General features: G+C 46.5%; 2 protein-coding genes and 1 long non-coding RNA gene across 7 annotated transcripts in view; 2 read left to right on the top strand and 1 right to left on the bottom strand.

Moving 5' to 3' along the window:
• The window catches only part of LOC309527679 (hyaluronidase-3-like), a 28,469-nt gene extending 12,367 nt beyond the window's left edge, over positions 1–16,102 (top strand). For 2 of the 4 annotated variants that reach the window (XM_082214553.1, XM_082214552.1), the window contains exons 2-4: positions 8,487–9,470; positions 10,982–11,071; positions 11,873–12,327. In XM_082214553.1, the coding sequence (XP_082070679.1) occupies positions 8,550–9,470; positions 10,982–11,071; positions 11,873–12,301 (1,440 nt within the window). In that variant the 5' untranslated portion in view covers positions 8,487–8,549 and the 3' untranslated portion in view covers positions 12,302–12,327. Of the gene's footprint in view, positions 1–4,265; positions 4,660–8,486; positions 9,471–10,981; positions 11,072–11,872; positions 12,328–14,874 lie in introns of those variants that run through there. The other 2 variants (XM_082214555.1, XM_082214554.1) reach the window with 2 other exon arrangements.
• LOC309527727 lies at positions 12,356–17,592 on the bottom strand. Of its 2 annotated transcripts, XR_014217305.1 has the most exons (4): positions 17,500–17,592; positions 16,711–16,746; positions 13,590–16,001; positions 12,356–12,488 (listed from the first exon to the last, which is right to left on the bottom strand). It is a non-coding gene; the product is annotated as an uncharacterized lncRNA (long non-coding RNA). The 2 variants fall into 2 exon arrangements; XR_014217306.1 differs by lacking the exon at positions 16,711–16,746 and having other exon boundaries at positions 17,500–17,575.
• Positions 17,593–17,690: 98 nt separating this feature from the next.
• LSMEM2 (leucine rich single-pass membrane protein 2) lies at positions 17,691–26,243 on the top strand. The gene is made up of 4 exons (XM_082214619.1): positions 17,691–17,846; positions 22,391–22,531; positions 24,150–24,389; positions 25,713–26,243. Exons 1-4 carry the CDS (start codon positions 17,825–17,827, stop codon positions 25,844–25,846), a joined length of 537 nt encoding a protein of 178 aa, XP_082070745.1. The 5' UTR covers positions 17,691–17,824; the 3' UTR covers positions 25,847–26,243.
• The last annotated feature ends 989 nt before the right edge of the window (positions 26,244–27,232 follow it).

Genomic DNA, 27,232 nt, shown 5'->3' with positions numbered 1-27,232 from the left:
TTTGTAATAGAATGCTTGCCTGATTGCAAAGGTGTTTTTTAATCGTCAGGTTAATGACTTGGTCTGAGGCAGAGATCAACTTCATAGCCTCATTTAACTGCCATGATGCTATCCTCTTAATAGTTGAGGTAATGATCACAGTTAAAATGAGCCCGGTGAAATGAGTGTCCCTGATGGTGGGCTGGATTCTGCTAAATAGCTGTGCTACTGGAAGCCAGCTCAATGAGACCTGCTAGCATAATGGGGTTCTCCTCCCTCAACCCATGTTCTTAAATCAATGGGGGGGGGGGCAGGATAACCACAGCACAGCATACAGGGGCGGGGGGAGAAGGGAGATTGCTCTGTCAGGGCATTTGTGTTTGCCTGATGGAACAATTTCTTTAGCAAAACGTTGAATTCTACCCAATGTGTAGTACTTTCCTCTCACTCTTGAGCAACCACTATGAGGCCCAACAATTTGGCGTTACAGGATCAGGTTCCTACAGTGAAGGACACGTGTTAAAAACTTCTAGGAAAGTCAAGTCTCTCTCCAGCCTGCCACCCAATTGTGTGTGTTTAAGTGAAGGTGCTCACTGTTCCTTCTGTGACTATTTGTTCTTAAGCCTGTGGTTTCATTTCATTTCAGTAATTTATCATCATCAATTATTTGTATGCCATCTTGCCATAGTTAAATTTTGCTCAAGGCAGTATCCCACTTCTAAGGCAGTTTCACCCTTTACATGTTAGGAACATCCCTCTATATATTAATTGTGTGCCTTTGCAGACATGTGTTGGTCATGTGCAGATGCCACATTTTTTGCAGGTAAGGTTGAAATCATTTGCAGACACATGTTAAAACTGTAGTGCATGAGATGGCCCTAATACTCTTTCGCCTTGAGTGTGCTTGTAGGAAGCATACTTGCTGTTTCTTCTAAACTAGGCTCTCTCAGCTCTTGCTATTATAAAATACATTCTCCATTGAGGGGGGCAGTCAAAAGTGTGACGTCTGTTCCATGGAGCCCAAAGCTAGAAAATAAATGCCACAATTTTGTGGAGAATTACATCCCATGTCCTATAGTCACAATAGCATAATACAGTAAGAGTAATTAAAGACTTTGTACAACCATGAAACTATTTTATCACAGAAATTTAATACGTCTCAGTCTGATGCAACTTCAAACTTCTACTGTATATAAACAATTTATTATTATTATTATTATTATTATTATTATTATTATTATTATTATTTCTTTACATTTACGACTTCAAAATCTTGACAATTCCTTCTTAAGAATGCAGAGCCCAAGCCCATTTGGAATTTCCTCCTTTCCAGCCTTGGAACAGCAGTCCTGTGGATGCAGCTGAGAAAAGGCTGCTGTAGGAGAGAGTGCAACTTTTATGTGTCCGTTATCAAACAACAATTCCACATGCAGGCTATTGGGTGCTTGATCACAGATGCTTTCATTTCTGAATTGTGCATTGTGCATTGTATGCTGAGGTTTCCATTAACTGAAAAAAATCTCCAACTCATACCAAGTATTGACTTGCAATCCCTCACCCGAAACTGCACAAATGGCATTGCAGGTACAATGCAACACAGCTGCCAGCTTGTCTATTACCATCTACATTGTTCAATACATTTCCCTATGAAGCATTTTCATTTAAGTACCGTATTTTTCATCCCATAGGACGCTCCGTCCCATAGGATGCACCTAGTTTTTTTGGGGGGAAATAAAGGAAATTCCCCCCCCTTTATTCCCCCGCCCCAAAGCAGGTCGGGGAAACCGAACCAGGTCGAGGAACAGCGGGATGGCGGCGCTGCGCCTCCCTGCTGTCCCCCGAGCTTGTGGGGCTGGCCGATGTCTGCCCGGCGCGAGGGGTGCTCTGCTTCAGGGCGTCCCGCCCACCGGGCGGCAGGCTGCTATCCACAGCGTGGGGAGCCCTGCGGGGAACTCCTGCAGGGCTCCCCACGCTGTGGATGTGTGTCCGGCGCGCGGGGCACTCTGCTTCAGGGCGTCCCACCCACCCGGCGGCAGGCTGCTATCCGCAGTGTGGGGAGCCCTGCGGGGAACTCCTGCAGGGCTCACCACGCTGCGGATGTGTGTCCGGCGTGAGGGGCGCTCTGCTTCAGGCGTCTTGCCCGCCAGGCGGCAGGCTGCTATCTGCAGCTGGGCTTCCCACGCTGCGGATGTCTGTCCGGTGTGCGGGGCGCTCTGCTTCAGGGTGCCCCGTCGCTGGGAGGCAGGCTGCTGTCCGCAGCGTGGGGAGCCCTGCGGGGAACTCCCGCAGGGCTGCCTAGGCTGCGGAGGTGTTCCCGAAGCGCCGGGCGCTCTGCTTTCAGGGCGCCCGACACTCCGGGAAGCAGGCTGCTATCCGCAGCCTAGACATCCCTGCGGGACCTCCCACAGGGCTGCCTAGGCTGCGGATGTCTTCCTGAAGCCTGGAGAGCGAGGGGTTGGTGCGCACCGACCCCTCTCGCTCTCCAAGCTTCAGCGAAAGCCTGTATTTGCCCCATAGGACGCACCCAGATTTCCCCTTCATTTTTGGAGGGGAAAAAGTGCGTCCTATAGGGTGAAAAATACGGTACACGTGAAGAAGGCTGCTTATATTTTTTCCAATAATAATGCTTGAAACCACACCAGTAGCTTTGTCCCTTGTTTCTTGGAAGAGACAATAGATCTGTGTGGTTTGCAGGATTCCCACATTTTATTTTCAAAAGTCTGGTCACCTTGGGTTGTTTTCCTCTGTACCTACTACTACGACTACTATTAATTAAATTTATATACCGCCCTATACCTGCAGGTCTCAGGGCAGTTCAGAATTCTGGTCCCTCAAAGGAAAATGAAGTCCCCCCCCCCCAAAAAAAAAAAAACTTATACAAAGTTCCTCTGATCATACAAATAAAATCACAAATATATGCTCTGGACACCTCTCTTTTGTATATAGGGATTGTTCCTCCTCTGTTGTGGAAGGTGTTGTGGAATCTGACACTTTCTGCCAAAGAAATTGACCATGCCACAAGTATTATGCCTTCAGTGTTTCATCCTGCTCTGCTCGTTGTAGGTGATTTATGTGGCATGAAGCAATGGAAAAGGACAGCAACTCAATAGTAGGGTTCATTATTTGCATGCAGATCCAGGAGAGTCACTGCCAGTCTAGAGATGGACAACACTGAGCTTCATAGGCCAATTGTCTGATTCTAATTCCTAAGGGGAAGGGATACCCTTGATTGCCTGACAGATAAAGCAGCTTCAGCTCTGCTTCTTAAACCCTTTGCTGGGCCTGTTCACACAAACCGTTCACTATGATGCCTGTTACACATGCACAGAATTGGCCATGTAGCTAGTTCAGCTAGTTCAGTTCACATCTGGCCAAAACATGGTTGATCTATCTGAATTCAGTCCAGTTTGTGTATGCTGATCTGATTGTATGAGACTTGAGCACAGGCTGAAATAGCATGGACTATATAGCACTGCAGATTACAGACCAGAGTCTGTCTTGGCTTCACACCTTTGCTCTTTCGAACCCATCTCCTGTAAAAGTACACACTGATGTAGCTGGGGAAGACTCATGCTTTAAGCACCATACACAGAAGACTGATAAGGAGATTGCTCCAAAAACTAACATATCCAGACCCTGCGAGCATCATCTGAGGCTCTTCTCTGAGTGTCCCCTAAAGACAGGTTCAGAAGGTGGCAATTAGGGAGAGGGCACTCCTATCTATGTAATGCTTTCCCCATTGAAACCCTCCTGGTACTAACTCATGTCTTTGGTGCCAGGTTAAAACAATCGCCTACATCCCAGAATATGAGAAATATGTGATGGAATATAATTAGGCTTATATGTTTGGGGTTGCTTTTTAATTGTAAATAATGTTAATATTGTTTTCTTTTTAGGGATTGGTTTGGGGGTTGTGTGTGTTATGCTTCTGAATTATTTCAGTTTATTGTTTTATTATTGTTGGGACCGATTGGTTTCAGGTGAAAAACAAGTTAAATAAGTGTGGGGTTTTTTAAAAAGTCACAACACAACAAGCTGCATTTTAAAAAGGTCAGTCCAAGTCATCAGACTCTGAAGCTCGTAAATTGGCCTGTGTAACTACATATTAGCAGCTATTACATGTTCTTCTTCCTCCCACACTTGCTGCCTTCCACAATGAACTTGGCAAACTGCAAACCAATTTGAGTTCTTGTTTACTTCTATGAAAACCTGTAGATTTAAACCTACCAAGTTGTCTGAACAATCAGACAAGGAAAAATGAAAATTTTATTTTATTTTTTTAACCTTCTGGTGTAACGTAACGTAAGACAACAAAGCACCATTTAGTTAACCATGACACTTGATTAGGGATCTTTTACCATAAGAGCAGAATCAGCTTTCTAACCATGCCGCCATGAGGTGGCTGCCCTGAGGCAACCATACAGGTAGCAATTGTTTTGAGTCTGGCTCAGTTCTACCGAGTAACTTGTTCTGCCATGATATAGCCGCCCCAGATAGAAATGGGGTGCAGTAGGTGATGATGTCATCAAATTTGGGTACTAACAATGCAGCTGGGCTGGTCACATCAGCACTTCTGGCTCAGATGTCCCGTGGAATGAGAAGAGCGGACTGCAAGCTTGTGGAGTAAGCGCAATTATTTATTCAATTTACTTCCCTCTCTTCCGCCTGAAGGAGCTCAAGGTGACAAATATTATTCTTATGTTACTTGTGCTATTTGTAAGCCCATTGTTGCAATTTATTCCACTTTTCAGTGTGGAGGAAACTCAGCCTACTAATAATGAGCCTACTAATAATGGGAGGAGGGACGCGGGTGGCGCTGTGGGTAAAAGCCTCAGCGCCTAGGGCTTGCCGATCGAAAGGTCGGCGGTTCGAATCCCCGCGGCGGGGTGCGCTCCCGCTGCTCGGTCCCAGCGCCTGCCAACCTAGCAGTTTGAAAGCACCCCCGGGTGCAAGTAGATAAATAGGTACCGCTTACCAGCGGGAAGGTAAACGGCGTTCCGTGTGCTGCGCTGGCTCGCCAGATGCAGCTTTGTCACGCTGGCCACGTGACCCGGAAGTGTCTCCGGACAGCGCTGGCCCCCGGCCTCTTGAGTGAGATGGGCGCACAAACCCCAGAGTCTGTCAAGACTGGCCCGTTCGGGCAGGGGTACCTTTACCTTTACCTTTAATAATGGGAGGGAGGATTCAGTAAAGTGATCCCTGTTGCCAGCTGTCTGCTCTTAAGACTTCATAGTAGAGGGAAGCAGGATGTTTTCCTGCATGTAGATCAGCACATCAAAATGTTTTGGTATTGTTAGGATGGTGAGACTATAATTTGGTTCGTTTCTACTTTTCCTATCCGACTCTCCCATACAAAATTCCTCAATAAACAGATTTTTCTGGTGGGAAGTTGGCTGGGCTATGATTGGTGCTTTTATATTCACCAACTTCAGCAATATGCAGTTTAAAAAAACCAGAATAATGCACGCCCTAGCCTTGATCAAATTGTTGCAGTTGTAACATACTAATCTTCAAATCTTTTTCCCCATGAATGGCGACTCTTGCTTCTACTCCTAGGCTAACATTATCTTCATATATTCTTTAATCCATATTGCTGTACACACTTGGTTCATTAATACATCACTCCTGAGTCGAGGTTATAAAAGCTGGTGAATTATGCAAATCAGCATGCCTGCTGAGAAGGAAATGGTGGAAATGACAAATGAGTTCTTTTGAACTGCACAAAGCCCAAAAATCTGTTTTCAGCGTCAGAGCTGAGCTTTGAAATAACATGAAATAAGCATTAAAAAATTCCTTCCAGTAGCACCTTAAAGACCAACTAAGTTAGTTCTTGGTATGAGCTTTCGTGTGCATGCACACTTCTTCAGATACCTGAAGATACTTCTTCAGCTATCTGAAGAAGTGTGCATGCACACGAAAGCTCATACCAAGAACTAACTTAGTTGGTCTTTAAGGTGCTACTGGAAGGAATTTTTTTATTTTGACTATGGCAGACCAACACGGCTACCTATCTGTAAATGAAATAAGCATGTGAGAGTCTTGTTCTCACATTACTGAGTAACCAAAACCAGCATCTATACCTTAGTGATTTAAGAGTTTTAAGGGTAAGGATTCGACTCCAGCACTTCCCATTTTACATATTAATATTTTAATTATGCAAAGGGGCTTTTTCAAGCCTGGGAATGTGATTTTGCTGTACAGCAATGTCCAATTCCTGGTTGTCGAGTCCCATCTCTGAGCATGTGAGGCTATTTCTGACAGCTCACTCAATACGACAATTCTTAGCTTGTATGCCCAGGGGTGCACATATGGGATGGTGAAACTGGCCCCTGCAAAAATCTCCCCAGATTGCTCTGACCAAGAGAGTTAGTTGTGTGGGTCAAAAGTCGTGAGAGGCAGATTGCCTGGATGACAGAATCACCTCAGAAAATATTGAGATACTGGAGTAGAGGGGGTGATTTTAGACAAATAATGCAGCTATTGCGGTAAAGTGGGTTTTTCAGGGGGAGGGCATCAATACAGCTCCTTGCCAAGGGCGCAAGAGACCCTTTTTAATGTTTCACCCCTTCTGGGCACTGGGCACTTCAATTTGTGAGTAGATTTGCATAGATCTGCAATAAGGAACACTCTGCACACTTAAGTGAAGCCAAATATCCTTAGTAAATTCAAAACTCTTGAGACATCTAGCAATAGCTTTACACCAAACTGCGGTTAGAGGAAAAGATGGAGAAAGGAAAATAATGCTATGATTTCTATGCATTACCAGTAACATGAAGATCAGAGCGCACATCATAGCAGGAAAGAGGCTAAGAGAAAGGACGTTTTACCACACCTGTTCCACTAAAAGGAAATATTGCAACACAGAGAGATGATGGCTGGGGTTTTCCATGCCGACTCAGGAAGCAGAATGCTTACCTGATCCCAAGATGATGGCATGGCAGTATGCTTATCTAGTGCCAAAATGATTGCAAAACCAGTCATTGAATTGGCTTGTCTAATAAAGTTTGAGTTTGAACCTGGTGTTCCTTTGCAGGGAGGGGGTGGGCTGGGGGTTTGTGCATGATGACCTGTTGGCTTCAGAGTGGCCATGTGGTTCTGATCCTAAGCCACACCTGATTCATTGGACAGGCTGGCTCAGACAATATGTCCTATTAATTCATTAGCTTGTCTCTAGTTCAGAGGCTGGCTAGCTAGTCAGTAGTTCAACTAGGGAAGGATCCTGGCATGCAGTTTCTTAGGTATTATTCTAATCCTCTGTAGTGCAGTGTTAGAGTGGGAAATGAAGCCGGGGGGGGGGGATGACACAGAGCAAACAAAACAAAACCATCAAGTGGAAGCAGCCCAGTTGGTGTTTTGGGCTTCTCCATTGTGGAAAAATACCTGGCAGCATAGATGCCTGTGTAATCCAAACAGCTTCTGTTCCCAAGTAAGGTGACTTTAGGTAAGTTTACACATCAGCCAGTACAGCCAGCTCTCCGCTTCCTGGTGTTCAGCCTTTCCCTTTCCTTGGGTTTAGCTCTTGAATTTATCTCCCTTAAAGCTTAGACACATAAGACACTTACCCCAAGATACCTTGATATTCAAGGTAAGCAATCCCATTTGGAATCCATAGCAAGCCCAGATTCCCAGGTTTAAAATACAATAAAAAATATTGTGAGGCTAGTTGAATTACCGTATTTTTTGCTCTATAAGACTCACTTTTTCCCTCCTAAAAAGTAAGGGGAAATGTGTGTGCGTCTTCTGGAGTGAATGCAGGCTGCGCAGCTATCCCAGAAGCCAGAACAGTAATAGGGGTCGCAGTGATCCCTCTTGCTGTTCTGGCTTCTGAGATTCAGAATATTTTTTTCTTGTTTTCCTCCTCCAAAAACTAGGTGCGTCTTATGGTCTGGTGCGTCTTATAGAGCGAAAAATATGGTAATTATATTTATGTTCTGCATTTTCTGAAGGAGCTCCAGGTGACTGGCATGGTTGCCTCTTCCCTGTAAAATCCGTGAGACCTTGTTAGGCCTCCTCGTATGGTGGTTTGGCCCAAACCATGGTCACCTGTCCATTACCTGATGTCATATGATAGCAGGTGCAGCCCCAGTGCCCAATTCAGAAGGAAAAATGAAGAGCGCAATCTTAAGTTTGCAGCTGCAGGTTTAAACTTTAATCACTTCACATCATATGGTTCCAGGTAATTGCTGAATAGCATTCTTGTACACCTGTCAAAGTGGCCTATGGAGGGTGGGCCAGTTCTGGATCCAACCTGAGGGGGCCAGTCCCGCCTACCCCCCCCCCGAGGCAGGGGGGAAATGATTTCCAAAGCCACCCAGTGATTTATGAGGAGCATGGATTCAAAACTGCCTTGCTTACCTTGGTGCATCATGTCGCCTTGGTAAGTGGATTTGAACCTGGCTATCCCTAGCCATAATCTGAGCCTAACTGCTACACTACCCTGGTCCTGTGTGTCAGATACTGAAATTCAGGGGGAAGATCTTACTCTGTCTTTCCCCTCTCCCTGCCAGGGTGCACATTTGTAAACAAAGCAGGAGGGGCCCCAGAAGAGACATTGGCTTCTTATACCCACCATGATCCTGGGCAGAACCATTTCAGTCCGCATCATCTTCTTCCTTGGGGTCATCCAGTGTCTGAGAGGGTACAGCTGGGAGCAGACAACGGCCAGCTCTGTTTTCCAGCAGGAGCCATTTGTGGTGGTGTGGAACTTGCCCACAGCTAAGTGTCGAGAGCATTTTGGGATCACCCTGCCTCTGGAAGCCTATGGCATTGTGGAGAACAAGGACAATGCTTTTCGTGGCCAGAACATAACCATTTTTTACAAGAACAAGTTTGGGCTCTATCCCTACATCTCCCCAGATGGCAAATGGCACAATGGGGGGATACCTCAGAACGTCGATCTGAAGAAGCACCTGGAGACAGTCTCAAGAGATGTTTTGGAAAGCCTGAAGCCTGATTTCCAGGGACTGGCTGTGGTGGACTGGGAGGAGTGGCGGCCTCTCTGGAGGCGGAACTGGGGTCCCAAGAACGTGTATAGGGCAGCCTCTGAAAAATGGGCAAGGAACAGAAGGCCTGATGAACCCCTCACGGAGCAATCCTATGTTGCGGAGATAGAGTTTGAACAGGCAGCTCGGGCGTTCATGGAGAGAACTCTAGAAATGGGGAAGTCTCTGAGGCCACAGGGATTCTGGGGCTTCTATGGGTTCCCTGACTGTTTCAATTACAACTGGGAGAACGAAGAGAACTACACCGGCCATTGCAACCCCACAGAGGTCCAGTGGAATGATCATCTAATGTGGCTCTGGAAGGTTTCATCTGCCCTCTATCCCAGTATCTACCTCCCACCAAAACTCCCAACATCTTACCACCAGAGTTATGTTCACCACCGCCTCAAAGAAGCATTTCGTGTGGCACAGTTTGGCGTGAAGCAGCCTCTCCCTGTGATCGCGTATTCCAGAGTCTCCTACAGACATTCTCCACGGTACCTGACTGAGGTAAGAACTGAGAGGTGCCAACTGCATAAAATAGGCCCAGGCACTCTTCATCAATGGTAGAAGTGAATAAAGGTTAAGGCTGCAATCCTAAACCCACTTAGTAACCTGGGAGTAAGCCCCACTGAATTTAGTAGGACTTACCTCTGAGTAAAAGGGACGCGGGTGGCGCTGTGGGCTAAAGCCTCAACGCCTAGGGCTTGCCGATCGAAAGGTCGGCGGTTCGAATCCCCGCGGCGGGGTGCGCTCCCGCTGCTCGGTCCCAGCGCCTGCCCACCTAGCAGTTCGAAAGCACCCCCGGGGGCAAGTAGATAAATAGGTACCGCTTACCAGCGGGAAGGTAAACGGCGTTCCGTGTGCGGCTCTGGCTCGCCAGAGCAGCGATGTCACGCTGGCCACGTGACCCGGAAGTGTCCCCGGACAGCGCTGGCCCCCGGCCAATAGATGTGAGATGGGCGCACAAACCCCACAGTCTGTCAAGACTGGCCCGTTCGGGCAGGGGTACCTTTACCTTTACCTTTACCTCTGAGTAAATACAGCTAGGACAGAGGTGCAGATCTCTTACCTAGCTGGAAACTTCCTTCTGTGGGGAATATTAGCTGCCACCATACAGTGAAGGGGGAAAGTATTTGATCCCCTGTTGTTATTCTGTCTCTCACAGCTACAATAAACCTATGATTAAAATTATATATATATAAAAGTGCAGTCACAGTAGCTAATTAATTGAGGCACTTCATTAATGCTGCAGCCAGCTGTGAGTGAACAGGAAGCAACTAATTAACTGCTTTAATAGAAAGGTGTTGTCAAGGATGGGGAATCCTTTTGGCCCGGATAGGCACACCCTCATCTTTCCCCAGTTCTGTGCGCCAACTTGGATAGGTGGGTGGAGCAACCCATTTGTCAATCATCTCATAACTGTTCCTCACGGGGAACTTGGTAACAGACAGTCTGGTAGGCCTGAGCTCACTGCCCATCACTGATGGGTGATGACTTCAACCTTGCTTTCCGCAGGAATTGGCTGTATGATCACAAACCCTGTAAGGCACACAGTCGCACAGGTGATCCAGCCCCATGTCAGGTATGGGGGAATTAGCCTTGCAGGCCAAATGGGGGGGGGGTCCATCCATCCTGGACCAAATTTGGCCAATGGGCTAGAAGCTGCTGATTAACTGGAATTTCTGGATTTAGGGAGGAGAAAGTGTAGGTGAGCAATAGCTGGAGGAAAATGCTGCATAAACATAGAATAAAATGATGCACAAAAAGGGCTTCACAATCCACATTTCTGTGTTGTCTGGTTAAGCAAATTGGTCAGACTTTTGAAGCACTACAGAAACTACAATTCATGTTTAACCAGAGAACTTAATTGGGCCAGAAAAATTCAGTGAAAATCTATCCATTGTAACTAGCCAGAAAACCTGCCTAATGCAATGTGTTAATATCACCAAAGTGATACGTTGCACTTCTCATGTAGAAAGCTGCCCAGTGCTAACAATTCTCTCCTTTTCTCCATTCAGGCTGACCTGGTGTATACAATTGGAGAGAGTGCAGCACTTGGGGCTGCTGGGGTTGTGCTCTGGGGGGACCTCTCCTATTCCCAGTCACCGGTGAGTATCTCTGCAACCATGTCCCATCCATCTATTAATTCATGAACCGCCTTTATATGCTTCACAATTACAACACTTCCTGAGAATATCTATAATGTATTCAAATACAACCATCAACCGTGAAACAATCATGCAGCAGATTTAAACAATTATATTGAAACTTTTATTACTTAAAGGAAATAAAAAGCTATTTACCAGGCACCAAAACAGGTGCCAGCCTCCATGGGGAAAGCATTCAGTCGGTGGGATGCCATGGCCAAGAAGGCCCTCTTCCTAGGATATACAGTGGTACCTCGGGTTACATACGCTTCAGGTTTACATACGCTTTAGGTTACAGACTCCGCTAACCCAGAAATAGTACCTCGGGTTAAGAACTTTGCTTCAGGATGAGAACAGAAATCGTGCTCTGGCAGCGCAGTGGCAGCACAAGGCCCCATAGCCTAAAGTGGTGCTTCAGGTTAAGAACAGTTTCAGGTTAAGAACAGACCTCCGGAACGAATTAAGTACTTAACCCGAGGTACCACTGTACTTTCTAAGTTGAGAATCAGCCTGAGAGAGAAAACAGATACCCTCTTTGCCCACCTCATCGGTAGCCCAGCAGCTATTCCCCTATTTTCCAGCTTTGGTGGGGATAGGATAACTTGTTTCTCCCACTCTTCTCCCAGTTTTCTTGATACCTTGACTAATGACCATGCTCACCTGCCCATGTGGTTGGAAATGGCTGGAAGCTCCCATCCTCAGTGCCGATGGGTCCAATCCCTAGAATGTTCTGAACTGTAATCCTAGCTTTCCATCTTCTAGGAGAGCTGCAGGAGCCTCAAGCATTACATCACCACGACGCTGGGCCCATATATCGTCAACGTAACCACGGCAGCGCGCATGTGCAGCCGCGAGCTGTGCCACGGGCATGGACGTTGCGTGAGACAGGACCCCAGCGAACTGGAAGCCTTCCTCCACCTGGACCCGCAACAGTGGGAAGAGGAGTCCTCAATGACAGATTTTCCAGATCAAGACATGTTCGCATGGGAGCAATTTCAGTGTCACTGCTATCCTCAGTGGACTGGAGCCTCGTGTGAGACACCGCTGTGGCTGCAGCCTGTCCTAGGACCGGATTGTAGTCGAGCTCAACAGTATTACAATATATTTCATGCAGGGTATGTCAGCAATGTTGTTGTGAAGTCAAACATCTGTCCTCCTTCCATTTACAATGAAAATACAGAATTCCAATAACACATCTTTGCAGATCCAGCACTTTACTCCAAAGGCAGTTTTGATGATATCTGTTCTAGACATTTCTCGACTGGGTGACTCCTCCATTTTTCAAACAGAGGGGGTCTGGATGTAGACAAATAGCAGACACACACTTTTTCCTTCTTTGATGGTGCACTATAATTTGAAAATGATCTCAGGTGTAAGCCTAAAGCAGTAGTAGTAGTAGTAGTAGTAGTAGTAGTAGTAATAATAATAATAATAATAATAATAATAATAATAATAATTTATTATTTGTACCCCGCCCATCTGGCTGGGTTTCCCCAGCCACTCTGGGCGGCTTCCAACAAAGATGAAAAATACACTAAAATGTCACATATTCAAAACTTCCCTGAACAGGGCTGCCTTCAGATGTCTTCTGAATGTCAGGTAGTTGTTTATCGCTTTGACATCTGATGGGAGGGCGTTCCACAGGGCGGGCGCCACTACCGAGAAGGCCTTCTGCCTGGTTCCCTGTAACTTGGCCTCTCGCAGTGAGGGAACCACCAGAAGGCCCTCGGAGCTGGACCTCAGTGTCCGGGCAGAACGATGGGGGTGGAGACGCTCCTTCAGATATACTGGACCGAGTCCATTTAGGGCTTTAAAGGTCAGCACCAACACTTTGAATTGTGCTCGGAAACATACTGGGAGCCAATGTAGGTCTTTCAAGACCGGTGTTATATGGTCTCGGCGGCCACTCCCAGTCACTAGTCTAGATAGGGTCTCAGCCTATGTACCAGATGGAGCTGGTAAACAGCTGCCCTGGATACAGATTTGACCTGTGCCTCCATGGACAGCTGTGAGTCCAAAATGACTCCCAGGCTGCGCACCTGGTCCTTCAGGGGCACAGTTACCCCATTCAGGACCAGGGAATCCTCCACACCTGCCCGCCTCCTGTTCCCCAAAAACAGTACTTCTGTCTTGTCAGGATTCAGCCTCAATTTGTTAGCCGCCATCCATCCTCCAACCGCCTCCAGACACTCACACAGGACCTTCACCGCCTTCACTGGTTCTGATTTAAAAGAGAGGTAGAGCTGGGTATCATCCGCATACTGATGAACACCCAGCCCAAACCTCCTGATGATCTCTCCCAGTGGCTGCATGTAAATGTTGAAAAGCATGGGGGAGAGGACAGAACCCTGAGGCACCCCACAAGTGAGAGCCCAAGGGTCTGAACACTCATCCCCCACCACCACTTTCTGAACATGGCCCAGGAGGAAGGAGCGGAACCACTGTATGACAGTGCCCCCAGCTCCCAGCCCCTCAAGACGCTTAGTAAGGGCTTAGGCATTGTTGGGTTTTGAAACTGTAGCCAAGCACACCTAGTAAAATAAAGACATACTTGGAAACCCCAAAGAGCTGTAGCATGAGAGCACCTTATACCTTCAGAGTTCGTATGTGAGCTGGCAGGTGGAATGCTGGGAAATGGAAGCATTCACTACCACCATGAAAGTGATCCTTGCACACCCTTCCTACACTTGTTAGCACTACAACTTAAAGGTGACAGATGTCTGGAACTTGGTGTCGTAACTACCTTTTCATAACCACTCTCGTCTCCCCCCCCCCAACTTCAGTAAAAGCTATGAGAAAGCAAGTGAGTTGGAAGGCTTCTCTCATTCACTTTTCTCCCTCAGTCTGTTTTTTTAGCACACTTAGCTGAACAACTATTATGCAAGATTCGGGTTCATTTCCTCTCACCTGTGCTACTGCTACAAGGATATTGCGCTTTCCCAGATTGCAATACTTGGGTGAGCTAACTGCCTTTTATCAGATGCAGGGCAGTGCCATTACCGTGATGGTGAATGCAGGGCAATGGGGAGATGTGTGAGTATTATGGGTACCTATTGGATAGTGTCCACGAGGCTCTTGGTCAATAACTACCTTCCCCAATCTGGTGCCTCCCAAATATTTTGGACTACAACTCCCATCAGGGACGCGGGTGGCGCTGTGGGTAAAACCTCAGCGCCTAGGACTTGTCGATCACATGGTCGGCGGTTCGAATCCCTGCAGTGGGGTGCGCTCCCATCGTTCGGTCCCAGCGCCTGCCAACCTAGCAGTTCGAAAGCACCCCTGGGTGCAAGTAGATAAATAGGGACCGCTTACCAGCGGGAAGGTAAACGGCGTTCCGTGTGCTGCGCTGGCTTGCCAGATGCAGCTTGTCACGCTGGCCACGTGACCCGGAAGTGTCTGCAGACAGCGCTGGCTCCCGGCCTATAGAGTGAGATGAGAGCACAACCGTAGAGTCTGGCAAGACTGGCCCGTACGGGCAGGGGTACCTTTACCTTTACAACTCCCATCAGCTCCAGGCAGCATCACCAGTGGTCAAGGATGAGAACTATAGCCAAAATATTTGGAAGGCACTAGATAGGGGAAGGCTTGTCAGCAGGTGTGACACAACTCTTGCATCCTTTTTTTGCTGGGGGGTGGTGGGTGGTATTAAGTCCAACTGAACTAAAATTATTTAGATGCTGAGCCCTATTTATTGCCCCTCAATTTGGCTGTTAGCCTTTAAAAAGTGTTGTGAGCACCAACAAGTCTTCCCTCTTTCCCATCAGGACTTTGCCACAGATGGAGAAAAGACTACTGTAAGCAAAAGGACAGTTAGCCTGCAGTGTGATACAATAGCAGCTCCTCCATCAAAAGAGTAGCCCTGGAAGCATGCATAAGAGGACCAAGACTCAATCTCCAGTGTCTCCTGTTTAAGGTGCTATCAGGGCTGGAAATGACATCTGCCAGAGACCATGGGGACCTACTGCCAATTAAAGTGTGGGGCAAGATGGACCAATATAAGGCAGCTGCATATGTTTCTATGCTGAAGTGTGTGTCTGCCGGTATGTTAGTCTACCCTACGTGAGACCAAAACATCCTGCACCAGATTCACCTAATGAGACCTGCTAGCAGAAGCCCTGCCCAAGGGTTTCTGCTAGTGCTTTGGGGCTTTCCCCTCTCTTCCCCCATGTGCCACCCCCTCCCCCAATTGGCTTGGGGGGGGTGATGAGAACCCAGAACCATGCAGGGAGTGGGGGAGGAGAGGGAAATTGCTGTGTTGGCCAAGCTGCAATGCTTGCACTGGTAGAATGATTGCCATGGTACTATGTTGAATTCTTCCCTCTGACTTTGTGAATTCTCCCAGAATTTCCTGGGAGGCTCTGGTCCAGTTGCCTAGCTTTTGAATGCATCTGTGCTGGGTTTTTGGCTCCTTAAATAAACCGCATGTTTCTTTTTTTCTGTCTCAGCAATTCCAAGTATCGGTGTCACTAAATCTTAACTTCATAAAAAATGAAGGTTAGAAGACTCAGTGGAGTCCAGCATCCTTTGCCAAACATGCTTCCAATAATCCCACAAACAGAGCAAGACATCAGCCCACCAACCCAGTTGTTTGTACTTTTGCTATCATGAGATATTCACAAGCACGCTACCCCGGAATGTGGTAGGTTTCAATGCTGAGTTCAATTCCGCTATTATGGCTAATTCCACAAGTTAAAAAGAACCCAGTAAGATCACATCTCAGCCCAGGCTGGCATTGCATCAAGAGAGAAGGGTTTCAGTGCTTCGTCCAAAACAAGACATCCCACAGCTTCCAAGAATAATTATAGATACTAGCATCCCAGCTCCATTAATGCATTTCTTCACAAGACACGCCACACTCATTGTTGCCCCTTCCCTTCTAATCTTCAAGTAGCTAAAGGAGAAAGTTAAGGATGGTGTTAGAATAATGGTATGAAGGTTTAATGGGCTAAAAATGGATTAAACATAACTTCAATAAAACCATCTTCAAAGCAATTCTTTGTGTTTCTTTAAATAACCATAAAAGCAATGTAAGTTTAGTTTTCTGCTTTATCTCTTTCCAGGGTTCTTAGTTCAGGAGCTTTGGATTTTTAAATCTAAATTCTGTCTGTGAAATGCTAAATGATATCAGCATTCGACCGTGCTTGTTTTGGGGGCAAGCCTATCTTGATAGGAACAGTCATTAGTTTAAAAGAGCATTTTCTGGTTGGTTGTGCCTGAAAGGCTACACAATATGTTTCCATATGACTGAATGGGCTTATCTGGATGTTTTAGGGTTGATCATTAACTGGGAAAATGGCAAGCTACTGTACAGCGAGATCAAGTCATACCACTCTTCTTGTTTTTGCTCTGGGACTGGGTGTTCTCCTTTTCAGAACTGGAATTGTTCAAGGCTTTTGTAGTGTTTTGCATAATTATTGAATATCATCCACTATATAGTGTCAGCCAGCAAATTTTAAGTATCAGATAAATGGCGAGACAACAAATACGGATTCAAATATCAAAGGGCAAACTGTGAATGTATGACAGTGGGATTTTTTATATATTTGTGGGGTACATTTGTTTTCACACTTGTTTTTGTTTGAAACAAGGAGAAAAGTTACCTGAAGACGTTTCTTCTGGTTCTAAGTAGGTAGAATCTGTACAAAATTACATATAGAAATATACAAGTTTGGCTCCCTGGGCAAAAATCTCAGTCTTGCACCATTCACTGACTCACACTGAAGTGTACTAGTTCAGGGGTTTTAAAATCGGATAAAACCTTTGCAATGATAGCTGTGATCGTCCCCTTTGATAGTTTAAGCACTGAAGCCAAGCATCCAGTTTGCAAGCAAACTCAGTCTTCTGCGATGGAGAGCTATGAGCACATCTGTTTAGGGAAGTTTTGAATGTTTGATGTTTTGTTGTGTTTTTAATATTCTGTTGGGAGCTGCCCAGAGTGGCTGGGGAAACCCAGCCAGATGGGTGGGGTATAAATTAATAATAATAGTAATCATCATCATCATCTGCCACTGGCCTTTTGCACACAGCTCCCATGGTCAATTGCCTCCTGTTCTATGAATCAATGCGCAGCCTGCTTCTTTGAGCACATACTCAGGAGATGTCAGATGCCGCTTAGCTGCTTTCTGTTACCAATTGGGGGGGGGATCTCTGTTCAGGAGGGAGAATAATCTGATTTTCCAATTCTCTAACCTAAGAGCCGTGGTTGGAATGTTGGGCTAGGGCTTGAGTTCAAATCCTCACTCGGCCATGAAGCTGAGTGAGGGACCATGGGCCAGTCCCTCACTCTCAGCCTGATCTAATAATATGGAGACAGGGAGAGCCAGTAACTAAATAAATAAAATAAGGGTTCTGTGCTTTCCCCCTCTTCCATACTGACTCCTTCATCCTACCTTTGCTGTTCTTAGGAAACTGTTGACTTCCTGCCACAGTTATCTCTCTCTCCCCAACACAGTAGCCTTTTGCATTCTGCCGGCCTGCTCTTTCTTTTCCCAGCACTCACTTAACATAAGCCCCCACTGTATCCTCTCCAGCCCCTCTGTTTGGTCTCTATCTATAGCTCCTCCTTGGGCTCCACTTATTCCTATTTTAAGCTTGAGCAGCTGATATGACAGCCAGAAGCCTGTGTTTACTTCCCCATCAGGTCCCAGGGGGATCTGCACACAGGCCCCGCACAGCTTCTGCAACAGCCACACACAGAGGACTCTGGTTCTAGGGATGTCCAGTGACACTGGAGAAGGTATGGTCCGGGGGTTTTGGGGAGGGGGGAGAGAGGGTGAGTTGTAGAGAGCGTGTTGAAGTAGGGTTAATCTTCTAGTCATTGAGACGTGACTCAAGCACCTCTTTGGAGGGCCAGGCTGCAAAACTCGACCAGGAGATCTGATTCTCTTGCCTTCCTGGCGACAGGAGGTCTCAAGCCGTGTCACGATGTTCAAAGGACAGAGGACAGCTCGTCTGTCACTGCTGCCGGCCCAGTGAGCAATGAGGGTGGCAGCTGGAAATGAGAGAGAATTTTGGCTGCCCTCGACTTTATGTGGGGGTTGTGGGGGAATTGTTGTCAAAGGACCTGAGCTTTTCCTGGCTGGTGGCTGTAGTTGGTGCAGGTCTGAGAAATTCAAAGCAGAGGTTTGAGAGCATGTTGCTGTAGCTGAACAGGTTCAAAAGAATGAAACACATTGTCCATGAGAGCCTGATCCTGGCACAGGCAAGAGGGACGAAAATTATCTAGGTGCAAGCCTATTTGGTTGAGATTTAAGCCACAGCTCTCCCCACGCTTGCTAACTCTCTCAGGCATGGCTGAAACAAAATTAAAAAAAAATCCCTTCCAGTAGCACCTTAGAGACCAACTAAATTTGTTACTGGTATGAGCTTTTGTGTGCATGCACACTTCTTCAGACATGGCTGAGTCACTCCAGCTGCCTTCGGTCCAAGTCATGGAAGCCTGTCATGTGCCGTCCAGTCAGAGTGACCAGCTCCTGACTCAGAGGCAGTGGCTGCTTATTGAAGAGCCCGGTGCAAGCCCCAAGACTAAGCCTCCCTCATACCATTTACTCACCGCAGTCCCATTTGCTGCTTCAGGAAAGATTCCACTTTTACCCAACCATGTGGGCCTATTTACTACTATAACCTAGGGGTAGGAGTCACCCTTGTGGCGTGTTGCCTCTGTTGCTTCAGCAATAAAACCTGCTTCAGCACGCAGGCAGCAGAATATACAGACCACATAGGGCTTCAAAATAATACAGTTGTGGTGTTTTACAAGATGACCTGCCCTTGAGTTGCCAATAGAGGACAATAGAACCTGATTCACACAGACAATTCCTTCTCAATGCAATGCAAATTAAAGCAATTAAAAGTTGCTTCCTGCTCACTCAGCTACAGTGAAGACAGATGTCGCCCTAAAATAGTTCTTTGCGTGCCTATTCAAACACATTGTTGCATGATGATTGAAATGTTGAAAGCAAGGCTGCCCTAAATTGTAGTTAGGAACAAAAGCTTTGTTCTGCGTCTTGGTATTCCTTGCATTCCACACTGTGGAAATGATACATGGGTAATATGGAACTGGCAACTGAAGGGAACATTGGAGAAAGGCCAAAGTTACATTTTAAGATCCTGTTTAACTCGATTGCTGCAGGAAATATGATGGGCCCTCAAAATGTAGCTGGATAGTTAATGGACCCCATCCAGCTCTAGCTGAGCTTGATTGTATGAGAACATCGCTCTCAGATGAGAATGTGTCTCCTTGTCGGAATCAGAAACATCCTCTAAGTTCAATGGGAACCAGATGAACATTTGAACATCAGTCAAATAAACTTGTTACAAATTACTTTTAAAAGCAAAGGAATTGATGTTCAAAGAGAAAAATACTTCCGGAGGCTGAGATGTAAGTTAACTGCTTAAAAAGGAGAGCTTGCAACATCCCACCAGAATCTTTCTGCACAGTCTAGCAAATATAGCAGCAAGTGGGCCCAGTTTTCACATGGCAGAAGACACATCTGTGGTCGGGAGGGGGCAAGCCTTCCTCCACACAGAAAGCTAGTTATGTCAGTGAAAAGGAGCCCTTCTCCCTCACATCTAGTTTTACCTTTTTCAGGAAGTCTTTCTGTATGGAAGGGAACAAGCACACATATGATGCAGACATGCACACACTGAAGATGTGCATCATGTCACAAATGCTTTCGCAGAGATTCCTACATTGCAAGGGGTTGGACTAGATGACCCTCAGGGTCCCTTCCATCTCTATGGTTCTGTGATTCTATGCCCCTTGCATTCAGAAGTGGTACAGCCCAGACATAGGCACTAGTTTTTTACTGCTGAGGTAAGTCCCATTAGCTTTGAGCAGTGGCAGTATCGTAGCCAATGAGGTTAATCTGAGGCACCATTATTGCTAATTGCCAACTTTTCCCAATACCCTGCCATGACTTGGAAAATATATATCACAATCCAAGTCACACTGAAGTATAATCCACAGCTAAATGCTTTATATTCTTTGATTCTGACACAACCAAAGCACTATTCAGAAAATCTCCACATATAGGGATGAAGTGTCCCTCTTGCCATCACATGCCCAACTCTGACTACTGGTCCTGCTAACTAGGAATGATGGGAGATGTAGTCCAAAATTATATCTTGTATTTTCAAAATACCCGTTTTTAACTTGTCTTTTATTGACAACCTTTGAATTTTATTTTTTGTAAACCACTTAGACTAGAGGCTCTGTTTACAGCCAAGTAGTACATAAATGCTATTAAATAAATAAATGTTCAACTGTGTGTGACTAGGCACCCCTCTGCAGATGTCTGCTTTCAACTCATGGACATAGGGATCTGGGTTGGTGGGATGTGAGATATTACAGGCAAGATCAGGCAATGTAGCCTGGCTCCTCCTGCTATGCAATTATGTCTATGTGTCTAACTTTCATAGGAATGCCTCCCATTTCAACACTCAGTTCAGTTCTTATAGTCATTCACCCTGATTATAATAACCACTCCATTTTACAACCGTATTCATATTATCAATTAACATGGTTGTTTGCTCCCTAACGCAATCTAAGGGCCGTGTTATAGCAATTAACATCATGTAGCAATTTGGCCCACACCCAATGTTTTTATTGAAAGGACCATTCTTCTCCACTCAACCAAAGCATTTTTATGGTAGCCTTTTACAATTCTACAATTAACCTCTTTTATTTTGATTAATTAACATGGCATTTTCTTTGTCTAGGCACTTGCGTAGTGTACAGCCCACCTACTTCACCTATAAAACGTGCTTAAAAATGGCATCTCAAAAAAAAACCCACTAATTTCAGACATGTAATCTCAGCACAACTAATTTTGAGTAAACATGTGGAAGTGTAAGAACTTTTCCAGTGCTGCTACTGTGCCTTTAACAGATGGTCAGCAAACAGAAATTCCACAACTGTGGCCTTTTTATTCCAGCAGAGAATCAGAGAGAATGTCACATGTTGAATTTCTGTCTTATCCTGTAATTAAACGTATTTTCCCTCTCTGGGAAAAGGTGACACTGCTGTGCTAAGTCTAATTAGGTCGTCATGTCCTTTGTGTCCTTGAAAGCTACGATCCCAAAGTGCCTTTAAATTTGAGCCAAGACCTAGCTGGCAACACTTCTGTAATCAGGAAAGCATTCCTGCTAACGATAAGGTTGCCAGCTTAGTCCTCTCCCCACCCTGGCAGAGTGTTGTTCTTTCAGCTACTATTTAACAGGCAGTTGTTCCCCAGGCAAAGTTGTCTATATCTCCAGTTGGTAGAGCATGAGACTCTTAATCTCAAGATTGTGGATTCAAGCCCCACATTGGGCAAAAGATTTCTGCGTTGCAATGGGCTGGACTAGAGATTATCTTCATAGTCCCTTCCAAGTCTACAATTCTCTGATAGGCTTCACCTGTTGAATGTTTACCTGTGTCACCATTAAAGAGTTTGGGAAAGCACAAAGAAAGAAACACAAGCAAATGAATAAAAAGTCAGTAACTAGGAAGATCTATATGCGAAAGCATAAATCTGCTTCTCGAAAGGCAAGGAATGACAGCCAGGTAGCAGTAGCATCAACATATACAGCTCAGGCTTGCAGTTTCTGCAGCTTGACAAATGAGCCTCTGGGTCATATGGTATGTGTACAATCAGGCCATGGGAAGAGGCCAGTGGTTATATTAAGGTACAGGGGCTTATTACATAGGACAGCGGAGACTGTCCAGGATTCCATCCCTGCTAAAGAGGCACTGGAAATCCTGTCCCTGGATGTGCTGTTTAGCAGTTTAAATGGGGAAGGGCAGAAACACAGCAAGGGTAAGTGGTGCATATTTTCTTAAGTGGCAGAATCTGAAGTATTAAAGTCAGGGGGCTTCAGCTGCCTCAGCCAATTGGTAATGGAGGATGGTCTCAGGTTCACAAGAACCCGAGTGGGTGGGGGATGTAAGTCTTTGCTAGTTACTGTCTCTGAGGGCCTCGTCTCACACAAAATGGGTAAAGGCAGAGCTGTCGCATCAAACATACCAGCAAGTGTAATAACAGAAAGCACACGGGAGCTCTAGAAAAATGACAATTGTTAAGAGAACAGATTATGGGGAAGGGCTTCTTTGGTATCTACCAAAAGACTTGGTGGGATGGTGGAGAGAGTGAATGGAGAGTGGAGAGTGGGGGAAGGGAGTCTCTTATCCTCCTGCACTAGCAGAGCATCAGGTCTTTTCTAGGAAAGCCTTCTTCCTTACTGAAGAAAACAGCAGTGACGCTCTTCCACCTCTCATACGCCAAACCACTCTTTCCTGTGCAGACACCATGGCGAAGGATGCTGCTTCCTCCGATAGGGAACTCATTGAAAATGGCATGGCAGAAATAAACTTGCATGCGGTAGAGTCCATCAGTGACCTGCATTATGCATCCGGCGGACGTGAGAGCGGCAGGGTCTCAGAAGGTATGTAGTACCCAGCACCCTGAGTTGAACTCAAGCAACCTCATGTGTGCCCAGAGTAACTAAACAGCAGTTCAGCAGTAGGAAGAAGACCCTAGACCAGCAATGAGCTTTCCCCATGAAAACAGGACACTGTGAGCTGAGGTGGCGCTGGGCTATTACATGGGCTAATATGGGTGGGAAACCTTTTTTAGCCCAAAGGCCACATTTCCTCATGGGCAACCAGCAGGAGGTGAGCAGGTGAAAATGGCTGAGGCAGAAGTGGGCAGAGCAGTGGATGCGACTCTTACTTGTGTAAAGCAGGCTATATTCCAGTCTTGAGACCTCAGAGGATAATAATAATAATAATAATAATAATAATAATAATAATAATAATAATAATAATAATTTTATTTATATCCCGCCCTCCCCAGCCGAAGCCGGGCTCAGGGCGGCTAACAATAAAATAAGACATTTTAAAATCATTTCATTAAAAAATTACTTCAAATCAAATTGATGGCAACCATTGGGTAGAGTTCTGTGAAGATTGCCAAAGGAGAGAGTCAGGCTGTGCCCTGGCCAAAGGATTGGCGGAACAGCTCTGTCTTGCAGGCCCTGCGGAAAGATGTCAAGTCCTGCAGGGCCCTTGTCTCTTGTGACAGAGCGTTCCACCAGATTGGAGCCACAGCCGAAAAAGCCCTGGCTCTAGTTGAGGCCAGCCTAACCTCTCTGTGGCCTGGGACCTTCAAGATGTTTTTATTTGAAGACCGTAAGTTCCTCTGTGGGGCATACCAGGAGAGGCAGTCCCGTAGGTACGAGGGTCCTAGGCCGTATAGGGCTTTAAAGGTTAAAACCAGCACCTTAAACCTGATCCTGTACCCCACCGGGAGCCAGTGCAGCTGGTATAGCACCGGGTGAATGTGATCTCGCAGCGAGGACCCCGTAAGGAGTCTCGCCGCGGCATTCTGCACCCGCTGGAGTTTCTGGGTCAGTCTCAAGGGCAGCCCCACATAGAGCGAGTTACAATAATCCAGTCTGGAGGTGACCGCCGCGTGGATCACAGTGGCTAGGTCAGGGCGAGAGAGGTAAGGAGCAAACTGCTTAGCTTGGTGGAGATGAAAAATGCTGCCTTTGTTGTAGCTGAAATCTGCGCCTCCATGGAAAGGGAGGTGTCGAAGATTACACCCAAACTCTTAACGGATGGTGCTGGCACTAATTGCACCCCCGCAAGAGATGGGAGTTGCCCCCCCCCCCAATCCCATATCGTCCCTTCCCAGCCAAAGGACCTCTGTCTTCGAAGGATTTAACTTCAACCGGCTCCCACGTAACCATCCAGCCACAGCTTCCAAACATCTGATCAGTGTGTCTGGGGCAGAGTCAGGATTCGACACCTCCTCTCACACAACTCTCTCAGTCCTTTGATCCAGGTAAGCAAGGCATTGCCAACAGTTCAAGGACACAAGATAAAATAACTTGAGGGACCTATGAGGGCTGTGGCCTGGGGAAAGCCCTGTGTCAGCCAGAAGCCTAAGGGGGCAGTTTGAGGCCCTAGACATCAGGCCCCCCCACCAGCCTAATATAAATCAACAGTGGCTGCTTCCCCACTCCTGCTCATTCCTCTCTCTCTCCCCTTCTTTTCCAGGGGGCAGCCCATCTCAGCCCAACAGCCCATGGACTCCTCACAGCACGTCCTCCAAACATTTCACTTTCCCAAACGAAGAGGACACGTCCTTTCTACCCGTCCAGAATCTCCATCTCCTCCCTGCGTTCACCTGCTGCCCTTGCTTCGGTCCAACATGTTGCCCTGCAAGCTTCTTTGCTCTCCTCGGGGTGCTCGTAGTGGCCAGCCTCGGGCTAGCCACACTGGCCGTGTATCTGAGTGGTAGGTTCGGGGTCTGGTGGGCCGTTCTTGACAATAAGGAGTTCCTGGTGGGAATTGGTACCTACCACCATGGGGGCCAGGGATGAGGGTGGCTCTGTGGGACCCAAGTACTTCCATCTGGCCAGTCCCAGGTAACAGATCGTATGCAAGATGAAATGTGGGTGGTAGGAAACTGAGGACCTATCATGCCCCATAGTGGTTCTTCTGGGCAATGCAGGAGAAAGTACCATAAAACAGGTAAGTTATTTGGGCATCCACTGAGAAACAGAGGCTTATAACAGTAGCTCAAACGGCACCCCATTCTGTGGAATCCTCAGTACTTTCTGTCAAACTTCCAAATGCATATATACACCACAGATCCTGAGCCATTACTTTGTGGGGTACAGAATCCAGCCTGTTCCCCTTGAGCACTTGAATTCACACCCATCCACTTCTAAGGATGCAACTGTTGTAAACTTATTGTCCTCAGATCCAGCTTTCCAGGAAGCTATACCTCAGCTTAATTTTGCGAAGGGTCTGCCACAGATGTGGCCTAAGGACATGCTAAAAAGCAGTATCCCCAGACCGAAACAGATTGTGCTGAAGTCCCATGTGAAGTACTCTTGACCAATGCAATAGGAAGTTTTTCCAAACCACCCTTTAGTTACCAGAGGACTGCTGCCCCTCAGCTAGTGGGCCTTAGAATTTACAGGGGGTTGGACGAGAGGACTCTTGGGGTCCCTTGATGGCACCTCAAAAGACCATGTAGTCCAGCCCTCGGCTTATGCAGGAAAACCACTACAGCATGGCTGTTCAGCCATTGCTTTGATGAAGGAGTCTGTCACCGGAATTATTTATTATTTTACTATTAAATTTATATACCGCCCTTCATCTGAGGATTAGGGCCGTTTACAGATCACCTGAACGGGAAGTATGGTATTGAGTTATTGAGGTCCAAGAATAATATAAACCAAGGTATGTAATCTTCAGCATTAGGATTGTCCTCTTGTGGCCTCTGGATTTGGGGGAATCCTCTCTATGTAATGGGGTCCCTCAAACTCCACCAGAGAACGAGTTTGCTCCCTCACCGTTCTGGTGACGGCTCCCATAGTGCTGCTTCATCAACATTCTGTCTGTAAAATATTTCAGACAATTTATATTGGCAGAAGAGCTCCTCAGTTCGCTCTTAGCAAGGCAACGTACAAGTCTGATGTGCCTGGTGGTAAACTGCTCTTGAAAATGAGTGTCAAAATGGTGAAAGTTACAGTGCCTGCGATACATTTCTTCAAAAAATAAAACAGAGAGGCTGTTTAGTCACGTGGTTTCTGCTTCTCCTCTCTGCAGTCTTGCAGCGTGAGTCACTGCGTGTCCTTGCCCAGTGGCTGGAGTCCCAGGAGGAGGCCATCCGAGAAATGAGAGCTGTGAGCCTACAGCTATGGAGGCAGCTAAATGCCAGCGATTCAGGATTTCAAACCTGAGAGAGTCCTACCTTTTAAACCCCCCCCCCGCAAACATTTTCTTTGGGGAGCCGGATGGGAAAATTGACTCACTGCTTGTCACGTTGAGCATGGACATGTGTTGGTCTAGACTATGCAAACCTTTAAGCAACCTCCCCCAACTCACTGGTGGGGTGCTGCTGAGATTGATGTGCCCTATGGGCAGCACTGGCTGCAGGACTGGCATCTGCCTGAAGAGAGGAGGGACAGACAGGAAGAGACTGATGCAGAGGGCCTTTCCTCAGCGCCTCAGATACACTTTTGAGAACTATTTTCAGCACCTTATTTGCACTATGTTGCTCTACTTTATACCCACCTTTTAATCGTTGCCCATGGGGCACCTTTGCAGAAATGTTTTAATAAATGACGATGAAACTCACAGGCTTCCTTTGCCAAGCTGTGCTTCTCTTCAACTGATCAGCACTAAAATCTGCCCAGGCTCAATCTGGTGAAGAGGGACCGTCGGCCTACAAACTAGGCTTGGAGCAGAGCAGAAGGAAACCCTTGTGTTCTCTCAGGCTGCTAAAACGGAAGCAGCTCGAACTACCTATGTCAAACCTCTCTGCAGCCACAATACCTTGCTTTTGTTGAACAATTACATGTAAATGTGACATATGAGCCTGTCCTTTCCTTAATTAGCACCTAATTCCTGCCCCCCCCCCACTCGACAGTGCACAGGATTCCGGATACTCATTTTTCAAGACCGTTTCTGAAGGGAAAAATCGGGTGTATGGTCCCAGTCTGTTCTTCAAGGAAGCTAGATTTTATTTTAAAACAAAAAGGGATAGCTGAAATTATCCGAATTCTACACTCTGATTCTAACTACAGTCATAGCAATGCAGACATGTAGACTCCCTGCTTTGATGCACCAGCCCCAAAGTTCATAACTGAACCGGGAGTAAAAAGAATGGCAGGAAGCCAGCAGCAGAATTCCTGGTGGCCCAAACACAAGAGTTAGGACAACCCTTCAGTTTGGCACTAGGCAAGGGCAAATCCTCTTGAGCAATTGCTTTCTGGGAACAACTACTCATTATGTCTTGCGATATGGGGGTACATATCACATGGTAAGTACTGTAAGTTGCTTGGAAACCTTCAGATCGCAAGCGACTAACAAACCTAATAAATAATAATAATGCATGCATTCATTGTACAGATCTGCACAACTCAGCTGGAGTCTGAATATGTATGGGAAGGAAAGGCACGGCACAACTCCTGAGCTGCAGGACACACAACAGGACACCCCTGATTAATTCTGCAAATATCTATGAAGCTTGCAACTTTTCAACCCCCAGACAGAAGTTCTATGCCCATACACCACTGCTGATGAGGTCATGTCGATAGGAATATGACTTTTCACCTACCACTTTA

This window comes from Podarcis vaucheri (genome assembly GCF_965113315.1).
Source record: "Podarcis vaucheri genome assembly, chromosome: 2".
Lineage (NCBI taxonomy): Eukaryota > Metazoa > Chordata > Lepidosauria > Squamata > Lacertidae > Podarcis > Podarcis vaucheri.
This window is presented reverse-complemented; position numbering and strand designations above follow the sequence as displayed.

Bases quoted from the DNA above. Each gene is read 5' to 3' on its own strand.
- LSMEM2 (XM_082214619.1), top strand. From the start codon at position 17,825: ATGTCCAGTGACACTGGAGAAG. The intron at 17,847-22,390 runs GTATGGTCCGGG...TTTCCTGTGCAG, and splicing joins GTCCAGTGACACTGGAGAAG to ACACCATGGCGAAGGATGCT. The intron at 24,390-25,712 runs GTAGGTTCGGGG...TCCTCTCTGCAG, and splicing joins ACTGGCCGTGTATCTGAGTG to TCTTGCAGCGTGAGTCACTG.